Genomic DNA, 19,926 nt, shown 5'->3' with positions numbered 1-19,926 from the left:
GCTGGCCACAAGAGTCACCCTGGCGATCCGTGGGGCTCCTCCGCTGGGAATCTCTTGGTCCGTGAGCAACGAATATTCGTCTGAAAGTGTGGCGTCCTCTCGTTCTCTGTGCTTTCACTGGGAACTGTGAGCCCAAGCTGCTAATGATCAGCCATCTTGGATCTCTCTCCAAATTACAAATAATTTTTAATGCTCACTATATGTGAAGAGATGGGCTAGATTTTGGGAAATGTAAGACAGTGAGTAAGGCCCAGGATGCACCCTTTGTACTCATAACATGGTAAAAAGATTAAAAATACCAAAGATACAAGACAATTACAAAAAAAGTTACAAAAGCTGATGAGTATCTATCTACAAGGGTAGTTTGAGTCAATGATGAGACCTTCTGGAGGAAGCTGTGGAAGTGGGGATCAGGCCCAGCATCAGAGATGTTCTGACACCAGAAGTAAGAGGAAGAAGCTTGGCCAGGCATGGTGGCTCATGCCTGTAATCCCAGCACTTTGAGAGGCTGAGGCAGGTGGATCGTTTGAGGTCAGGAGTTCGAGACCAGCCTGGCCAACATGGTGAAACCTTGTCTCTACTAAAAATACCAAAAAAATCAGTCAGGCGTGGTAGTGTGCGCCTGTAATCCTGCTCCTCGGGAGGCTGAGGCACAGGAATTGCTTGAACTCAGGAGGCAAAGGTTGCAGTGAGCTGAGATCATGTCACTGCACTCCAGCCTGGGTGACAGAGTGAAACTTTGAATCAAAAAGGAAGAAGCTTTTTGATTTTTGTTTCTTGTTTTAGGACAGAAAAGAAAAAGAGAGCCACAATTAGTTTAATATAAAGAAAATGCTAAATGCACCTAGGTTTTTACATTTTTTTTTAGATATTTTCCTGAATTGTGAATCACTTTGTTTAAACTTAAATAACTAGAGATTCTTTGCGGATCACTATTATTTTGATAAAGAGAGAGCTTTAGGGAAAAGCCATAGGAACTGCCAGGAGAAGGCTCTCCACTCTGTCTCTATGGAACTGTTCTGGAATCTTCCCAAATTGCTCTCTGTGGTGCTAGGGGGACATTATCAGCCTCTAATGAGCTATTATTTCTATCTAAAATCTATCAAGTGAAGGTAACCATCACAATGGATTGGGTTGAACATGGGCAGAAGATTTTGCAAAGATCATTAAAACTAAATAAAGAAGGAAGGCTGCAAAGGCTTTGTTAATAAAAAACACCCTGGAACCATGGAATGGAGAGAGAAATTCACATTTTCCTACTTTGCAAATGAAGAGATACTGAGCCTCAAATCTTATATGGTTTCCATTAAAGTTCAAATACTTGGTGTTAGAAGGACTTAAGATTTTTTTTTTCTTATTGAAGCCACAAAAGGAAAATAGAGAAAAGACTGGAAATCTGCGTAACCCAAAATTGAAAAGTTTCAATTATATCTTGGCTTGTGTTTTCTTTTGTTCTGTTTTTGTTTTTTGTTTGTTGTTGTTGTTGTTGTTTTGTTTCTTAGGTTATTTTGAGACAGGGTCTCACTCTGTCACCCAGGCTGGAGTGCAGTGGCACCATCATAGCTCACTGTAGCCTCAGACTCCCACTTCAGCTTCCCAAGTAGCTAGAACTACAGGTGTGTGCCACCATGCCCAGAAAATTTAATTTTTTATAGAGACACGGTCTCACTGTCTTGCCCAGGCTGGTTTTGAACCCCTGGCCTCAAGTGATCCTCTCAGCTCTACCTCCCAAAGTGCTGAGATTACAGGAATGCACCACTGCACCTGGCCTTGGCTTTTATTTTCTTTGTTTGTTCTATTCATATCACATTTCAAATGTAACATTCCAAATGCTTACTTTTTTAAATAGTCAATATCTAAGTTTAAAACAATGGAAAACTGATTCACATGATTTTCATATTATATTATACACGTAATGTGTAGTTCAGAAGATGTAACCAAAGCAGGCTATGCTCCCTGCATTGCAGGAAGGGTCCATGAGAAAAGAGGCTGCTTGCAAGGACTCATCATATGACTGCAGGGATATATATGCCTTATAGCAAAGTAATAATTCACATGAGCAAACTAAGAAAAGATAATAGCATGTTTTCTTGTTATCATTGTCCTTCTTGGCAGGATATTTTGGAAAAACATTTTTTTTTTTCTTTTTGAGACAGAGTTGCTCTGTCACCCAGCCTGGAGTGCAGTGGCACCATCTCAGCTCACCACAACCTCCACCTCCCAGGTTCAAGCAATTCTCCTGCCTCAGCCTCCCAAGTAGCTGGAATTACGCATGCACCACCATGCCTGCTAACTTTTGTACTTTTAGTAGAAACAGCATTTCACCACGTTGGCCAGGCTGGTCTCGAACTCCTGGCCTCAGGTGATCTGCCCACCTCCGGCTCCCAAAGTGCTATGATTACAGGCATGAGCCACCACACCCAGCCTCAAGATTTCCACAAGCTGGGACACTATTGCATTCTTCACAGGTAAGACCACTAGTATATAGTAAGAGGACTGTGTACCTTACCAGTTTCCTTCCTTCTGTCCCCAGGCCTTCAGTATCGTCTTCCAGAAAGCTGTGGAGAGGGCTGCTCCCAATGAGAGCCTCAGGGAGCGGGTGGCCAACCTAATAGACAGCATAACCTTCTCTGTGTACCAGTACACCACCCGTGGGCTCTTTGAGTGTGATAAGCTGACCTACCTTGCCCAGCTTACCTTTCAGGTAAAAGTGGATTAAAGAAGTTTCCAGAAAACAGGTTATTTTTAGTGCCCAGCCAACAGGTGTTAAGAGACTTTCTTCTTTCAACATCACTTCCCACAGCATGTTTAGACTATCTGTCTTTGGATAGAGGCATCAGACAAGAAGGTCCAATATGGTATATGCATCTGCCCCCACCATTTCCCACTCATGGCAGACATACTTAATCAATCATTGTACTTTTTCTTGCTGATCCTGGATGATCTAAGATCTTCTTCAGCACAGCCCTCCAGCAGCCACTACCAATCAATCAAAACTGGCACTGAATATGAAACTAGGTGAAACCATACCAATAACTAGATGCTTTTGAAATATAGTGAGAAATTTGGTAGAGTATCCATCATTGTGTATTTACCTTTAGATTGTGAGTTTACTGATGCAGTCATCCCCTGGGATAAGAAATTGCACAGGTCTTTCCACAGCTATAGCAGCCTTGGCTTTTGAGACTTTTCAATAACTTGTTCTCAAGGGTTTGGGAAGCAGGAATTTCTGATTTTGCTGCATCTTTAAGAAGAAACCTTTGTCTTCTAGTTATTCTCAACATCAAAAAAACCATGACAATTTACTTCCTTTTTGTTTTTTTTTGTTTTTTTTTTTTTTTTTGAGATGGAGTCTCACTCTGTTGTCCAGGCTGGAATGCAGTGGTGTAATGATCCTGGCTCACTGCAACCTCCACCTCCCCAGTTCAAGCAATTCTCCTGCCTCAGCCTTCCAAGTAGATAGGATTATAGATGTGCACCACCATACTCAGCTAATTTTTTTTTTTTTTTTTTTTTGTATTTTAAGTAGAGACAGGGTTTCACCATGTTGGCCAGGCTGGTCTCACACTCCTGACCTCAGGTGATCCACCCGCCTCAGCCTACCAAAGTGCTGGGATTACAGGCATGAGCCACTGCATCTGGCCTAATTTACTTCCTTTTACATATCTCTCTAATCATTTAGAATTGGAATTTTTTCCAGTATGTAAATTGGGAGCACAGACTATCTCGAAGGCCCTTTCCAGTTCCAAAAGTCAGATATTTAATCACACTTCTGTGCTGACTCTATTTGCACCTGTCAGGGCCTGCCTGAGTTCATGGGTGAGTGTTGCTGTGCCTCATCCCTCTTATCCTCTGTATTCCCCACTCCAGCCCAGAAGACAGCTTGGCCTTTGCAGAAAAAAAAAAAAAAAAAAAAAAAAAAAAAACACGTGAGCCCCACCCTCAGTGTGAATGATGAGCTCAAACCAAGCCAGATGCTTTTCTCTACCTGTACACAGCTCTCTAATTCCCCATTCAAGCCTCTGCACTTTCCATTTCCCACTCCGGGGAATGTCTTCCCTTCCTGTGAAAATATCCCCGTCTCTTAGCTTCTCCAAGACCCAGTCCAAAACTGCTTATAGGAAAGACACATGCACACATATGTTTATTGCATTGCTATTTAAAATAGCAAAGACTTGGAACCAACCCAAATGCCCATCAATGAGAGACTGGATAAAGAAAAGGTGGCACATATATACCATGGAATACTATGCAGCCATAAAAAAGAACAAGTTCATGTCCTTTGCAGGGACATAGATGAAGCTGGAAACCATCATTCTCAGTAAACTAACACAGGAACAGAAAACCAAACACTGCATGTTTTCACTCATAAGTGGGAGCTGAACAATGAAAACACATGGACACAGGGAGGGGAACGTCACATACCAGGGCCTGTCAGGGGGTGAGGGGAAAGGGGAGGGATAGCATTAGGACAGATACCTAATGCATGCGAGGCTCACAGCCTAGGTGACAGGTTGATAGGTGCAGCAAACCACCATGGCACATGTATACCTGTGTAACAAACCTGCACGTTCTGCACATGTGTCCCAGAACTTAAAATTTTTTTAAAAAACTACTTATAGGAAGGTTAGTCAAATTAGTTTCTTTCTGCCCCTCACTTGCTGGTAACTCCTCTATTCTGTAACTCCTTTAGCATTATTGATTCCTATCTGCATTTCTATCTGGCATATATTCATACATCACTTTGACACTCTTCTCAGATCATGCCACTTGTATGTGTCATCTGCTCAATTAGATTGCAGAAACATACTCTGTGGCATTTATGATTGATATATAATAAATGCTTATTAACCAAGATACAGTCACTCACTGTGTGCAGTTAAGTTACTCTGATATTTGGGGTGAAAATAGATGGACGTAGAAATAATGTATGTGAATACACACTTCCTTCCATTCTACCCTCACTAAACTACCAAAATTGATGGGAAAACTCTAGTATTAGAGGCAGCAATAATTATTCTGAGTGACAACCCCTAAGATTTCTAAGACTCTGGCTACAAGCTAAAGAAATGCGGTGTCATTTCTCCACATCGCAGATTCTCCTCATGAACCGAGAAGTCAATGCAGCAGAGTTGGATTTCCTGCTTCGATCTCCAGTGCAGACAGGCACCACGAGCCCCGTAGAGTTCCTCTCACATCAGGCATGGGGAGCCATCAAGGTCAGTATTGGCCCCCTAGGAAAAAGCCAAGCTCTCATCTCTCAGAGTTTATCCCTGACACTGGTCCCATGAAGTCAGCAGGGCTCTCTTTTGGTTCAAGCAAGGAACTGTGTTAAACATGGGTGCATCCCTTTCCTTGCATTCCCACAGCAAGCTCATCTTTCCTGGGCCTGCAGAGAAGAAGCAGGTGCTTGCTGGTATATGAGGGCTCTGCCTCCAGGGAGTGAGGAAACAGGAAGTTCCCGTGATCTCCCCTGAGTTAGCTGAGCTGCTACCTACCAGGGCTTAAGGCTGGAACATGGGCTCCTTGGTGAGTCCCTGGGGTTGATGCGGAGAGGCTGCCACAGCATTTCCATAAAACAGGCAGGTGCCAGGGCTCTATTCAGCATCTGAATCCTAACTCAGACTCAAAGCAGAAATGCATTGCAGCCTGGGATGCGCCGCAGTTAATAATAGCTCTTCTATATTGAGTCCTTTGGAAATGCCTTACCTTATTTAATTCTCATATCCACCTGGGCAATAGGTATTGTTTGTTCCCATTTAACATATGGGGAAACAGCTCCCACGCTTACCAGACACCCAGGACACAAATTTTGGTCTGTCTGATGGCAGAGCCTATTTTCATTCCATGTCATGCAGCTTAGTTTAGCTGGGATTCTGTGAGTGTTGAAAAGATCACAAACTATAAGTTCCAGCTGAGCCCAGTGACTCACGCCTGTAATCCCAGCACTTTGGGAGGCCAAGGCAGGCGGATCACAAGGTCAAGAGATGGAGACCATCCTGGCCAACATGGTAAAACGCCGTCTCTACTAAAAATACAAAAAATTAGCTAGGCATGATGGCACGCACCTGTAGTCCCAGCTACTCAGGAGGCTGAGGCAGGATGATCACTTGAACCCAGGAGGCGGAGGTTGCAGTGAGCCGAGATGGCGCCACTGCACTCCAGCCTGGCAACAGAGTGAGACTCCATCTCAAAAAAAAACCAGAACTATAAGGTCCCTTCAGTAGGTGCAATGCCTGTACTCACAAATACTGACATAATGCCTGGCAGGGAATGCTGAGTGAGGCAACACCAGCTCACTCCAGAGAGTCCAGGCCTGCACTCTATGTAGGCAGTGAGCATCCATGGAAGGTGTCAGTACCATGTGAGGAATAGCGTCTGCATAAGATGAATCTTGTTTATGATCTACCATGTTTGTTGTATTTTATAGATGTTTAGTAGCACACAGAAGTATTAGAGTGAAGTAATATGATTGGCTTTCTTTCTTATTTTTTTAAATGGTTTATTTTGAGACAACAATTCATATCCAATTTTAAGAAATAGGCCAGGTATGGTGGCTCATGCCTGTAATCCCAGCACTTTGGGAGGCCGAGGTGGGCAGATCACGAAGTCAAGAGATCGAGACCATCCTGGCCCTCATGTTGAAACCCCGTCTCTACTAAAATACAAAAATTAGCTGGGTGTGGTAGCACGCACCTGTAGTCCCAGCTACTTCAGGAGGCTGAGGCAGGAGAATTGCTTGAACCTGGGAGGTGGAGGTTGCGGTGAGCCAAGATTGCACCACTGCACTCCAGCCTGGTGCCTGGTGACAAAACAAGACTTTGTCTCAAAAAAGAAAAAGAAAAAGAAAAAGGAAAGAAATAATACAGAGATCTCCCTTGTATTGTTTTTTTCTGCAATGGTAACATCTTGCAATACTATAGTACAATAACACATCTGGGAAATTTAACATTGAAGCAATCCACTGATGTCACTCTGATTTTGCCAGTTTTACATGTATGTGGTGTAGATTCCTATAATCACACCACACTTACAGAAAGTTCCATCAATACAAGGACCTCTCATGTTGGCCTTCTATTACCACATCTTTCCTCACCCACTTCCTAATACCTACCAACCACTAATCTGTTCTCCATTTGTATAATCTTCTGTCATCTCAAGGATGTTACCTAAATGGAATTATACAGTATGTTACCATGTGGGATTGGTGTGCTTATTCAGCGTGATTCCCTTGATATCCATCCAAGTAGTTTTACTTTATAACTAAAGCCTAGAACTTAATCATTTATATGCATGCTGTCCCCTTCAAAAGAGTCATCTCAGAAAATTCTAGGCTCATTCCATTAATGCTACCATCACTCAAAAATCATTTTCTGACTTCTTTTTCAGAGCCTCTATTGTTTTAACCAACTTTAGGACTGTATCTAAATCAAGGGTTATCACACTTTTTCTGCAAAGGGCCACTCAGTAAATATCTCCATCTTTACATCTTCACCTGGCTGCCTTCCCTCTGTGTGTCTCTGTCTCTCAGCTTCTTATAAGGGCACCAGTTATATTGGATTAGGGCCCACACTAGTGACTTAATCTTAACTTGATTACATCTGCAAAGACCCTGTTTCCAAATAAGGTCACAGTCACAAGTCCAGGAGGTTAGTTCTTTAGTATATATTTTGGAGGGACACAATTTACTCCAAAACAATTATGAGGGCCACCTAGACTTTGTAGGCCAGACTCTGTAGCAACTACTCAACACTGCCAAAGCCATACACAGTATGTAAATGAATGGACATGGCTGAGTTCCAATAAAACTTTATTGACAAAAACAGGTGGTGGGCCAGATTGGGCCTGTAAGCTATAGTTTGCCAATCTCTGATCTAAATAATAAAGTTGTAATTTGATTTTTATTTAATTGTATTTGTACTTCTGGGCCCAATCTGGTGAATGAGAAGGGAAATAATATATTGGAGAAAAAATAAAGGGGAACTCCATCCACGACAGAAACCCAAATTACAAAGTTACAAAATGCCTAAGAATGATTATAGTAAATGCAGAGAAGTAGAAACCATCCATTTTCCTGGGCTACATAAGATACAAATGAATAGACACACTTTAGAGTAGCACTGTTCAAAAGAAATATAATGCAAACCACTTAAATAATTTTAAATTTTCTATAGCTGCATTTAAAAATGTTTTTTAAAATGGTTAAAATTGACTGGGCTTGGTAGCTCATGCCTGTAATCCCAACACTTGGGAAGGCCAAGGCGGGCAGATCATCTGAGGTCAGGAGTTGGAGACCAGCCTGGACAACATGGTGAAAACCTATGTCTACTAAAATTACAAAATTAGCCAGGTGAGGTGACGTATGCCTGTAATCCCAGCTACTTGGGAGGCCAAGACTGGAGAATTGCTTGAACCTGGGAGGTGGAGGTTGCAGTGAGCTGAGATTGCGCCATTGCACACTAGGCTGGGTGACAAGAGTGAAACTCCATCTCAAAAAAAAAAGGATAAAATTAATTTTAGTAAGATATTTTCTTTAAGCCAGTATAGCCAAAATATTATTTCAATATGCAGTTGTTATAAAATTATTACTGAGATATTTTGTATTTTCATACTAAGGCTTTGAAATCTGGTGAATGTTTTTGTACACTTATAGCTCATCTCAATTCAGATGCCAAATTTTCATCAAAAACATTTGTATTGAGATTTCATAAAATTGAGAGTTAAAATGGTTGATTCATATACCCAAGTTGTTCCAACAATCTTTAGAAGTTTTCCAACTAATAAAACAAATCCTATTTTCTACACTTGAATTTTAAGACCATTAAAATTAAATGCAATTAAAAAATCAGTTTCTCAGTCCCACAGCCACATTTCAAGTACTTGGGAGTCACTCGTGGCCAGTGGCTACCTTGTAGGATAGTATGGCCCAGAGCTAGAGAATAATTTCTTGCAGTCTGATGCCTTTACAGAAAATAAGTTAGGTCTGTAAAGCAGTTGTGAATGAACCCCTTTTGCGGAATTGGAGCAATGATGGAGATGGACGAATTAATGCAGGCTCTGGAGTCAGACATTCTTGGATTCAAGTTCAAGCTTTTGTGTGTGGTTTCTGACATGTTATCTTATTCCTCTGAGCCTTGGCTTCCTCATCTGCAAAATGGTCATTATAATACTTTTCTCACAAGGCTAAGACACAGAGTAAATGCTAAATCAATGGAAGCTGATTGGTTATGGTTGCTGTATTTGTTTCCTAGAGCTGTTCTCACAAAGCACTACAAATTGCATGGCTTAAAACAAGAGAAATCTGTTCTCTCACAGTTGCCGAGGCTGAAAGCTGAAATTAAGGTGTCGGCAGGGCCGTGCTTCCTCCAGAGGCTCTGGGGAAGGATGCTTCCTTGCCTCTTCCAGCTTCTGGTAGCCCCTGGTATCTTTTGCTTTGTGGCAGCATAACTCCAGTGTCTGTCTCCATCTCCACATCTTCACATGGCTATCTTCCCTCTGTAAGTCTCTGCCTTTCCACTTCTTACAAGGGCACCAGTCATATTAAATGAGGGTCCACACTAGTGACCTCATCGTAACTTGATTACATCTCCAAAGACCCTCTTTCCAAATAAGGTCATATTCACAAGTCCAGGAGGTTAGTTCTTCAGTATATATTTTGGGGGATACAATTCACCCCATAAAAATGATGATTATTAATTACCCAGCTATCTGGCATCTACATGTTGTAGTAGATATGGATTGTACCACATAGAATTTGTCCAAAGAAGGAAAAACTTTCAGGAACTGCAATTGGACCAAGTACAGTTGCCTCTCTTTGTATTACTCCACAAAGCCCTCTGCACAAAAGTCATAAGGAATAATGATTCAGAAGCACTCTTCCGTGCTTTCATTGCACAAAGCTCAACCCAAAAGCTATGTACAATTTAGTTTCATTCCTCTTTTCACAAAATGGATTGTTTGGTTCACTTTACCTTGCTTCACTTTGCTTTTTTGTTTTGTTTTGTGAGCTAAGCTCATCTGGCTGTTCAAAGGCTTTTTGCCAACTAGAGCTTTATCTCTTTGTGTGAATTTGTTAGGAAGAGCAGCAAAGTCCAGACCCATCAAACTCAAGCACAGCACAGGACGTGAGCAGGTGAAACACAATGCATTATGTAGTACTCATTGGCGAAGCCTTTGATGAATGCTGTTTTTAAGTGTTTGGTTGGATTTTAGCCTAAAGAAACAAAATAAGCATAATTGAATAGGACATGATTTAAAAAAAAAAAATTAAGCATTCTATCTCATGAGGAAGACTGATTGTCTTGTTTCCCCAGAAGAACTAACAAGCAGACAATGAAATATTTGTGATAAAATACTGCTTTTATTAATATCCTTTGAAAGGGTTTTTTAGGTCCCATCAAATATGGAACTTGCAGGTAATGGGCACATTGTGTTGTTCATTAGAAAATCTCATCTGTGATGAAGGCCTTTGTTAGCCTTTGAAAAGGCCCCTCACTACCACTCTGGTTGCCAATTTAGCTCAGTTGTATTTTGCTACACAGTCCAAAGTAATTAGGTTAATTAGTCATTTCCATTTAGCTTATTAGAAGGCTAGAAATCCCTTTTCCTCATTTGGAAGATTAAACGTTGCAATTGTATTCAATCTAGAGCTTCAAGAAAGTGTGTTTCAGATCCAGTCCTGGCAGCTGGGAGCACTGATCACAGTGTAATTTGCTCAGTTTTGTGGAGATGCCAGAGGGGGTTCCAGGACTGCAGAAGGGTTAATAATGATGCATACTGGGAAGAGGTGGGGAGTGGCTGCCTGGAAGAAGATGAAAGTCAGCTCCTCAGCACAGAGAGGAATAATTACAGCAGCTGCAGCTTTCTTAGCCTGTCAAGAGCCCTCCTGCCGACCAGGCAGATGTCAAATCTTATTAACTGAGCATTTCCTAAGTGCCAGGCACCCTGCTAGGTCTAAGGCATCCAAAGAGGCCTACAAAAGTTCTTGCCCGCAGGGAACTCACAGTCTTGTGGGAGTAACAGACAAGTAAACCAGCAATTGCAATTCAGTAGCCATAGGAGCCTCCAAGGAAGGAAAAGGAAGAGTGATACAGCCTACAAAGCACTTGTATCTACATTAGAGTATGAGATATGGCAGACCGCATTCCTCAGCCTCATTTTCCAAATAAAAAACAAAACAAAAACCTCACAAGGGTTTTACAACAGGCTCCAAGTCCATTGACTCAAAAGTGGTGGTGCTGGGGCCAGAACTCCAGTCCCCCGTGCCACCTGCACCGCTCTGCGCACCACTCCACACTACTTACCTGCACCAGTGAAGGAGCGCTCCCTGGTCCAAATGGTCCACGGAGCCCATGTGAAGGGATATGTAAAGCCGGGACACGTGTCCGGGACACAGGACAAAAGTCTCTGCAAGCCCATGTCACATGCCTCTGTTCCTCTCTCGCTGTTCCTGTCACTGGGAAAGCAAAAGACTCCTCTGCAGCAATCACGCCGCTTCCTAGCAGGCCTTACACTCTCCCTCCTCCAGACCCATCTTCTTGATCCTTCCCCCACCAAAAAAAAAAAAAAAAAAAAAAAATTCCTTTCCTTCTCTCTACCTCTCTCTCTGCCCAGCAGAATTCTACATACCTACCAAGACCTCCCTCATCTCCTTTCTCCCTAACCTAGGACTGCAGGCTCCCGGAAGGCTTGTGTTTGTGGTGGTGTTGCTGTTTACCATTGCCTTCCCAAGTATCTCGTAGGTAGTAGGAATTGAATAAATGTCAAAAGAATGAATGAATTAGCTCACATAAAAAGATTATATTGGGTTCCTAAAAACTCATGGCACTGTGGTAGGTACTTTATACACACCATCTAGTCTAGCTTTTAATGTCCTTGGGGAAACCAGGCATGCAGGCACAGTTGAATAATGAAGGCAAGAGTGCAGGTAATTAAGTATCTAAGTGAGTGATATTGTTGTGGGCACGCTAAAGAAACAGAACAGACCTCCTACGCACACACCCAAAATATGGTTCCAACATCAAGACGGATGATGCTACATCCATACTAAGAGGGTATGAGAACATTTATTACCCAGATAATGTGGTTTTCTAGGAAGAGCAGAGGATCTCCCAAGCAGACTGCAAATGGCTTGAGAGTGCCAGAAAAGGAGAGTGCCTTGAGTATTATGATGCTTAGGAGGTGGGACCAGGACGAGGGTACCTATGCATGGTCAGGGGCTTGCCTGGTACCACTTCCCTCCAGAACCAAAAGAGGGAGTGCCCAGGGAAGAAGGGGAAGAGGAAAGGATGAGGTTTAAAAGCTATCAGCAGTCAAACATCTAAAAGTCAAACTCTTGGCTGGGCATGGTGGCTCACGCCTGTAATCCAAGCACTTTGGAGGCCAAGGCGGGTGGATCACCTGAGGTTGGGAGTTCAAGGCCACCCTGAGCAACATGGTGAAACCCTGTCTTCAGTCAAAAAAAAAGTCAAACTCTTTATTAAAGCTATCAGCAGTCAAACATCTAAAAAAGTCAAACTCTTTATTAAAGATGTCAACTCTGCAAGTAGCGCTAAGTCAGGGATGTCCAATCTTTTGGCTTCCCTAGGCCACATTTGAAGAAGAAGAATTGTCTTGGACCACACATAAAACACACTAACACTAATGATAGTTGATGAACGAGATATGTGTGTGTGTGTATATACATACATCGCGGCTGGGAGAGGTGACTCACGCCTGTAATCCCAGCACTTTGGGAGGCCGAGTTGGGTGGGTCACCAGGTCGGGATTTCAAGACCAGCCTGGCCAATATGGTGAAACCCATCTCTCCTAAAAATACAAAAATTAGCTTGACGTTGTGGTGCAGGCCTGTAATCCCAGATACTCAGGAGGCTGAGGCAGGAAAATTGCTTGATCCCAGGAGGCGGAAGTTGCAGTGAGCCAAGATCATGCCACTGCACTCCAGCCTGGGTGGCAGAGCGAGACTCTGTCTCAAAAAAATAAATATATATGTGTGTGTGTGTGTGTGTGTGTGTGTGTGTGTGTGTGTGTGTGTGTGTGTATATGGCCAAAAAAACTCATAATGTTTCATGAAAATTTATGAACTTGTGTTGGGCCAAAGTCAAAGTCATCCTAGGCCGCATGTGGCCAAAGGCCATGGGTTGGACAAACTTGCTCTAAGTGGTTTGCAAAAGGATGGAGGGTCTACGTGTTCCACATTAGGAAGGATGGCCCAAGGGAGGTCGCAGGTTTTGAATTGGACTTTAACAACTTGTAGAGCCTTAACATATAACAAGCGTGACTAACACAAGGAAAGGAAGTAGTGGAATGTGGCAGAAAAGAAAACAGGACTTTACATATGGTGGAAGCAGTATGAACAAGGAATTGAGTTGGGAATGAGTCAGGCGCATTTCCAAGGTTGGGGGCAGATATGTTCAGAGTGGGACAGAGTAGGACCCATGTTTACTGGACAGATTGAAGAGAGGCACCAAACGAAGAGATCTGTCTTCCAAGTTATGCATTTGGACTTAATCCTTATGGAAATAGACAACCCATGGAAATTTTAAGAGTTGGCATTAACACAGAGTACGTAAATGATTCTACAGACATTTTGAGAGGAGAATTGACAGGGTATGGTGACAGAGTGAGTTTGAGAAGGAAAGGGAGAAGTCACTAACTTTTTTTTTTTTTTTTGAGATGGAGTCTTGCTCTATCGCCAGGCTGGAGTGCAGTGGCATGATATCAGCTCACTGCAGCCTCTATCTCCCAGGTTCAAGTGATTCCCCTGCCTCAGCCTCCTGAGTAGCTGGGAGACTACAGGCACACACCAAAATGCCCAGCTAATTTTTTGTATTTTAGTAGAGATGGGGTTTCACTATGGACAGGATGGTCTCGATCTCCTGACCTCGTGATCCACCTGCCTCAGCCTCCCAAAGTCCTGGGATTACAGGCATGAGCCACCGTGCCCAGCCAGAAGTCACTAACTTTAGGTGTCCAAGCTTCATGGCCAGAATAACTATAATGCCTCTTCTTGTCCCTCTCATCCATGTACACACCAACACGCAGGGTGGCTCAGTCTCTGCTGCTAGTAATACCCCAAACATTTTATGTGCCAAATCTTGCCTATTATTGGGGCACTTTGCTAAGTTGACCAAAATGCTTCCTCTTTCTTGATTTTCCCTCGGGGATGATCCACAGCTCTAGACAAGAGTATAAATGAGACAGAACTGTATATATAATACCATCTTGCTCCTCAATCCCCCAGCACAAAGCAAATGTCAGCTCTCTGGAGAAACTGCATTTCAGATTCTCTGAAATTTCCCAGGTACTTTCATCAATGGAAGAATTCTGTAATCTGGATCGGGACATAGAGGGATCTGCTAAGAGCTGGAAAAAATTTGTGGAGTCCGAATGTCCTGAGAAAGAGAAGCTCCCACAGGAGTGGAAGAACAAGACAGCTCTGCAGCACCTCTGCGTGATGAGAGCCATGCGGCCTGACCGGATGACCTATGCTATACAGTAGGAAACAGGGTGGGGGAAGGCCCAGCATAGGCATGAGGCAAGGGCAACCTCAGGACAGCTGGACTAGCAGGGCTAAGCTCCAAGGCCATATGTCTATAGTAGATTCCTGGGGCTAAAGGGTGGGAATAGAATAGCCATGAGGAATCTCCTTGGTGTGATGTAAATGTCCTAAAACTGGATTATGATAAAGATTGTACAACCTGGTAAATTTATTAAAGATTATTGAATAGTACACTTAAAATGGGAAAACCCTATAGTATGTCAATTATACCCCAATAAAGTTATTTTAAAAAGAAAAAAGAAGTTATAGGCCATGGAGTCTATACTGGCTAGGAAAGGAGTGATTAGAATAAGGGCATGATAGAAAAATATCAGGGAGGGCCTGAGTGCGGTGGTTCACACCTGTAATCCCAGCACGTTGGGAGGCCAAGGCAGTTGATCACTTAAGGTCAGGAGTTCAAGACCAGCCTGGCCAACATGGTGAAACCTCGTCTCTACTAAAAATACAAGAAAATTAGCTGGGCGTGGTGGTGCACACCTGTAATCTAAGCTACTCAGGAGGCTAAGACAGGAGAATTGCTTGAACCTGGGAGGCAGAGGTTGCAGTGAGCCAAGATCGCACCACTGCACTCCAGCCTGGGCAACAGAGAGTGACTCCGTCTCAAAAATACCGAAATTCCTGCATTCAAGTGGCCCCCAATACAGGCAAAGAATAGGTGAAGTCAGGTGTTACATTGCGAAGGAACTGTAATGATAAAACGCTTGGTCAAAGAGTGGGATGTTCCCATTTTTATTTCCTGCCATTTAACAAGTTCCCAAGTAATGACAGTGATGACTGTGTAGCCATAGAATTAGGTTGCTAAAAAGGAGAAGAAACAAAGATCTCTTGAGCTGAGGTCACTAAGAATCTACAGGATTGTCCATATGGATGTTGATGTCACCCAGGCTGAAAGAGAGAAAGTCAGTGAAGGAGGAGAGTGACTGAAGGGGAACAGATGACATTGATGTGCAGGGGCAATGGTGACACAGCCAGGGGAAATGAGCCCCTGAGGAGCCACAAGAGTGGGGAGTGAATCGCTTGAAAACTGGTGGGCAGTGAGCTGGACCCTGATTCCACTTGCCAATCCTAAGGCAGGTGTAGGAGAATGAGCCCAGTCAAGAAGGCTACAGGAAAAATAGTGTTCCTAGGGGAGAGTACAAGTCTCCGTTAAGGCCAGGAGCTGGGACCGGGCCCAGTGGCTCACACCTGTAATCCCAGCACTTTGGGAGGCCAAGACAGGTGGATCCCAGGGTGAGGAGTTCTAAACCAGCCTGACCAACATGGTGAAACCCTGTCTCAACTAAAAATACAAAAATTAGCTGGACGTGGCAGCACATGCCTGTAGTCTCAGCTACTCGAGAGGCTAAGGCAGAAGAACCACTTGAACCCAAGAGGCGGAGGTTGCAGTGAACCAAGATCGCGCCACCACACTCCAGCCTAGGCGCAGAGTGAGACTCTGTCTCAAAAAAATTAAAAATATTAAAAAAAAAAAAAACAGGAGCTGGGTCAGATATTCAGTAAATGGTTATAGATGGGGAGATTTGTTTAGCACAAAATGTCACACTGTGGACAGGAACACTGGTAAGTAGAGTGAGATGAAAGGAGAGAGAGAATAATAAAACGTGAGAGAATAGAGTACCATAAGGCCTTAAATCTTGGGCAAGGATGGGAGATAGCAGGGATAGAACATATGGAGGATTTAGCCTACAAACTTTCTGAAGTGTCCTGCTGGATGGGGTGATGTCAGAAGCCACCAGGCTCCCCAGAGGGAGTCAGCGATGGCCTGGCTGGATGGGGCTTCCAAGGGAGCCCAGATCCAGGTGAGCAGCCTGGCAGCTAGCAGCACAGGTTGTAAGTGTAGACTTAATAAGCAGTGAACTTGGAGCCAGTCCTAGCTCTATAACTACCTAGCCCATAACCTTGAGCATGTTCTTTCATTTCTATAGACGTCCATTTCTCAAATGTTACTGTTCTGTGGCTGCTATGTATGTGTAAATATATATGTGCTTTTTTTTTCTGGCAGAAATTTTGTTGAAGAGAAGTTAGGAAGCAAATACGTGGTGGGAAGAGCACTAGATTTTGCAACCTCGTTTGAAGAATCAGGACCAGCCACTCCCATGTTTTTTATCCTGTCTCCAGGGGTGGACCCACTGAAGGATGTCGAGAGTCAAGGTGAGAAAGGCACCATCTTGGACCAGGGCTGCAGTTGCCCCCATGCACTTTCATTTTGGGGATCTATTGATTTCTGTTTTATGGATTCAAGCTTCATTATACTTGGGGATCTATTGATTTCTCTTCAAACTTCATTTTTGGGGTCTATTGATTTCTCCTTTCTGGACTCAAGCTTCAAATACTCAACATTTGCAAATCATACAGAAGTCAGGGTCATTGCTGAAATAAAATCAGAAGATCACCACCAGGGAGAGAAAGGGCCACTCTGGGCTGTAAAAGGCAGAACTCACAGTCCTAGTTTCATGAGGAGGCCTCATTCCCTCCACTCCACTTCACCCATTCCCCTTATCTTAGCCAGAGCAATCTTTCTGAAATACTACTAGTATGATCTTTTCACAGGCCCCCACAGTGTGGCAATTCCTCAAAGACCTAGAGGGAGAAATACCGTTTGACCCAGCAATCCCATGACTGGTTATATACCCAAAGGAATAGAAATTATTATATTAATATTATAAAGATACATGCATGCATATGTTCACTGAAACACTATTCACAATAGCAGAGACATGGAACCAACCTAAATTCTCATTAATGATAGACTGGATAAAGAAAATGTGGTACGGCCGGGCACAGTGGCTCACACCTGTAATCCCAGCACTTTGGGAGGCCGAGGCAGATGAATCACCTGAGGTCAGGAGTTTGAGACCAGCCTGGCCAACATGATGAAACCCCATCTTTATTAAAATTACAAAAATTAGCTGGGCATGGTGGCAGGCGCCTGTAATCCCAGCTACTTGGGAGGCTGAGTCAGGAGAATTGCTTGAACTCAGGAGGTGGAGGTTACAGTGAACCAAAACTGCACTACTGCACTCCAACCTGGGGGACAAGAACTAGACTCCATCTCAAAAAAAAAAAAAAAATAGAGCAGGGCACGGTGGCTCATGCCTGTAATCCTAGCACTTTGGGAGGCTGATGCAGGCAGATCACAAGTTCAGGAGAAGGAAACTATCCTGGCTAACACCCTGAAACCCATCTCTACTAAAAATACAAAATATTAGCCAGGTGTGGTGGTGCACACCTGTAGTCCCAGTTACTCAGGAGGCTGAAACGGGAGAATCGCTTGAACCCGGGAGTCAGAGGTTGCAGTGAGCCAAGATAGCGCCACTGCACTCCAGCCTGGGTGACAGAGCAAGACTCCATCTCAAAAAAAAAAAAAACAAAAATAGAAAGAAAAAGAAAATGCAGTACATACACACCATGGAATATTATGCAGCCATAAAAAGGAACAAGATCATGTCCTTTTCAGGGACGTGGATGGATTGGAAGCCATTATCCTCCACCAACTAATGCAGGAACATAAAACCAAACACTGAATGTTCTCACTTATGAGTGGGAGCTGAGTGATGAAAACACGTGGGCACAAGGAGGGAAACAACACACACTGGTGCCCGTTGAGGGGGTGACAGGGAGGAAGAGCATCAGAAAGAATAGCTAGTGGACGCTGGGCTTAATACCTAGGGAATGGAATGATCTGAACAGCAAACCATCATGGTACATGTTTACTTATGTAACAAATGAGCACATCCTGCACATGGACCACTGAACTTAAAGTTGAAGAAACAGATAAAGAATATTAAGCATGTCCAAATTCAAAAACAAAAAACAAAAAAAAATGATAAGGGGTGGTGGAGACCAAGGTTTCATCATGCAGGTGAAGCTTCCAGGTAGCAGGCTTCAGAGAGAATAGACTATAAGCATTTCTTATCAGACTTAAAGCATCTGTCCTGGCTGGGTACGGTGGCTCACATCTGTAATCCCAGCAGTTTGGGAGGCCAAGGCAGGCAGATCACCTGAGGTTGGGAGTTTGAGGCCAGCCTGACCAACGTGGAGAAACCCCATCTCTACTAAAAATACAAAATTAGCCGGGCGTGGTGGCACATGCCTGTAATCCTAGCTACTCAGGAGGCTGAGGCTGGAGTATTGCTTGAACCCAGGAGGTGGAGGTTTCAGTGAGACAAGATGGCGCCATTGCACTCCAGCCTAGGCAACAAGAGGAAAACTCTGTCTCAAAAAAAAAAAAAAAAAAAGGGCCGGACGTGGTGGCTCACGCCTATAATCCCAGCACTTTGGGAGGCCGAGGCGGGTGGATCACGAGGTCAAGAGATCAAGACCATACTGTTCAACATGGTAAAACCCCGTCTCTACTAAAAATACAAAAAAATTAGCTGGGCGTGGTGGCGCACACCTGTGATCCCAGCTACTTGGGAGGCTGAGGCAGGAGAATTGCTTGAACCCAGGAGGCGGAGGTTGCGGTGAGCCGAGATCACGCCATTGCACTCCAGCCTGGGTAACAAGAGCAAAACTCCGTCTCAAAAAAAAGAAAAAAGAAAAAAAAAAAAGGAGTCTGTCCCATCAGTAATTCCAAAAGAAAGCAGGGTATAATGAGGCACATCTGACCCCTACTTCCCATCATGGCCTGAACTAGTATTTCAGGTTAACTTTGGAATGTCCTTTGCTGAAAAGAGGGGTCCATTCAAATGGCTGGGAGGCTTAGGATTTTATTTTTTATTTATAAGTCTAGTATTGCTTATGGAATGAAACATAACAGCATATGCTTTGTGCCTTGGGGAAGGAGAGAGAAAGCTAACTAGGCCCTAAAGAATGAATAAGATGCATATAATAAAATCAATAATAGAGAAGAATTTAAAAATGAGAAGCAACAGCCCCCAACTCCAACCTTCCCGATACTCAGTCCCCTTCCCAGGCTCTATGCTTTTGTCCGTTTCTGAATTTAGTTCTTTTGAGAATTACTTCTCATTTCCTCATAATAATCTCATTTCCTCATAATAATCTCATATCACCATTTTTGTATTTTGCAATTTTAGATAAAGTAGCTATTCCTGATATAAAAAATGAGGATTTAGCACCCACTGTGTTCTCTCTGTGTCGTCTTAGATTCTATATGTGTCTGTTTGGCACTGAGGCGTCACAGAGCCCAATGCATTAACTATACAGTCGTCCCTCCACATATATGGGGTGGGGACTGGGAGGTATTGGTTCAGTCCTTGCATATGCAAGTCTCATCATCAGCCCTGCCATCTGTATACACAGGCTTCACGTCTCTCAGATACTGCTGTATTTTCATCTGAGTTTGGTTGAAAGAAATCCATGTATTAGTGGACCTACACCATTCAAGCCTGTGTTGTTCAAGGGTC

At 43.4% G+C, this 19,926-nt stretch overlaps 1 protein-coding gene across 1 annotated transcript in view; it reads left to right on the top strand.

The window, feature by feature from the left end:
• DNAH9 (dynein axonemal heavy chain 9) overlaps nucleotides 1-19,926 on the top strand; it is a 368,705-nt gene that overhangs the window by 290,165 nt on the left and 58,614 nt on the right. The window contains exons 58-61 of the mRNA XM_064378055.1: nucleotides 2,534-2,704; nucleotides 5,097-5,219; nucleotides 14,303-14,496; nucleotides 16,563-16,711. Coding sequence (XP_064234125.1) covers nucleotides 2,534-2,704; nucleotides 5,097-5,219; nucleotides 14,303-14,496; nucleotides 16,563-16,711 — 637 coding nt within the window. The remainder of the gene's footprint in view (nucleotides 1-2,533; nucleotides 2,705-5,096; nucleotides 5,220-14,302; nucleotides 14,497-16,562; nucleotides 16,712-19,926) is intronic.

The sequence above is a fragment of the Aotus nancymaae genome, unplaced genomic scaffold, assembly GCF_030222135.1.
Source record: "Aotus nancymaae isolate 86718 unplaced genomic scaffold, 86718_ANA_hifiasm-v0.15.2.pri h1tg000018l, whole genome shotgun sequence".
Lineage (NCBI taxonomy): Eukaryota > Metazoa > Chordata > Mammalia > Primates > Aotidae > Aotus > Aotus nancymaae.
Note: the sequence above shows the minus strand (reverse complement) of the source record. Positions and strands in the feature narration are given on the sequence as shown.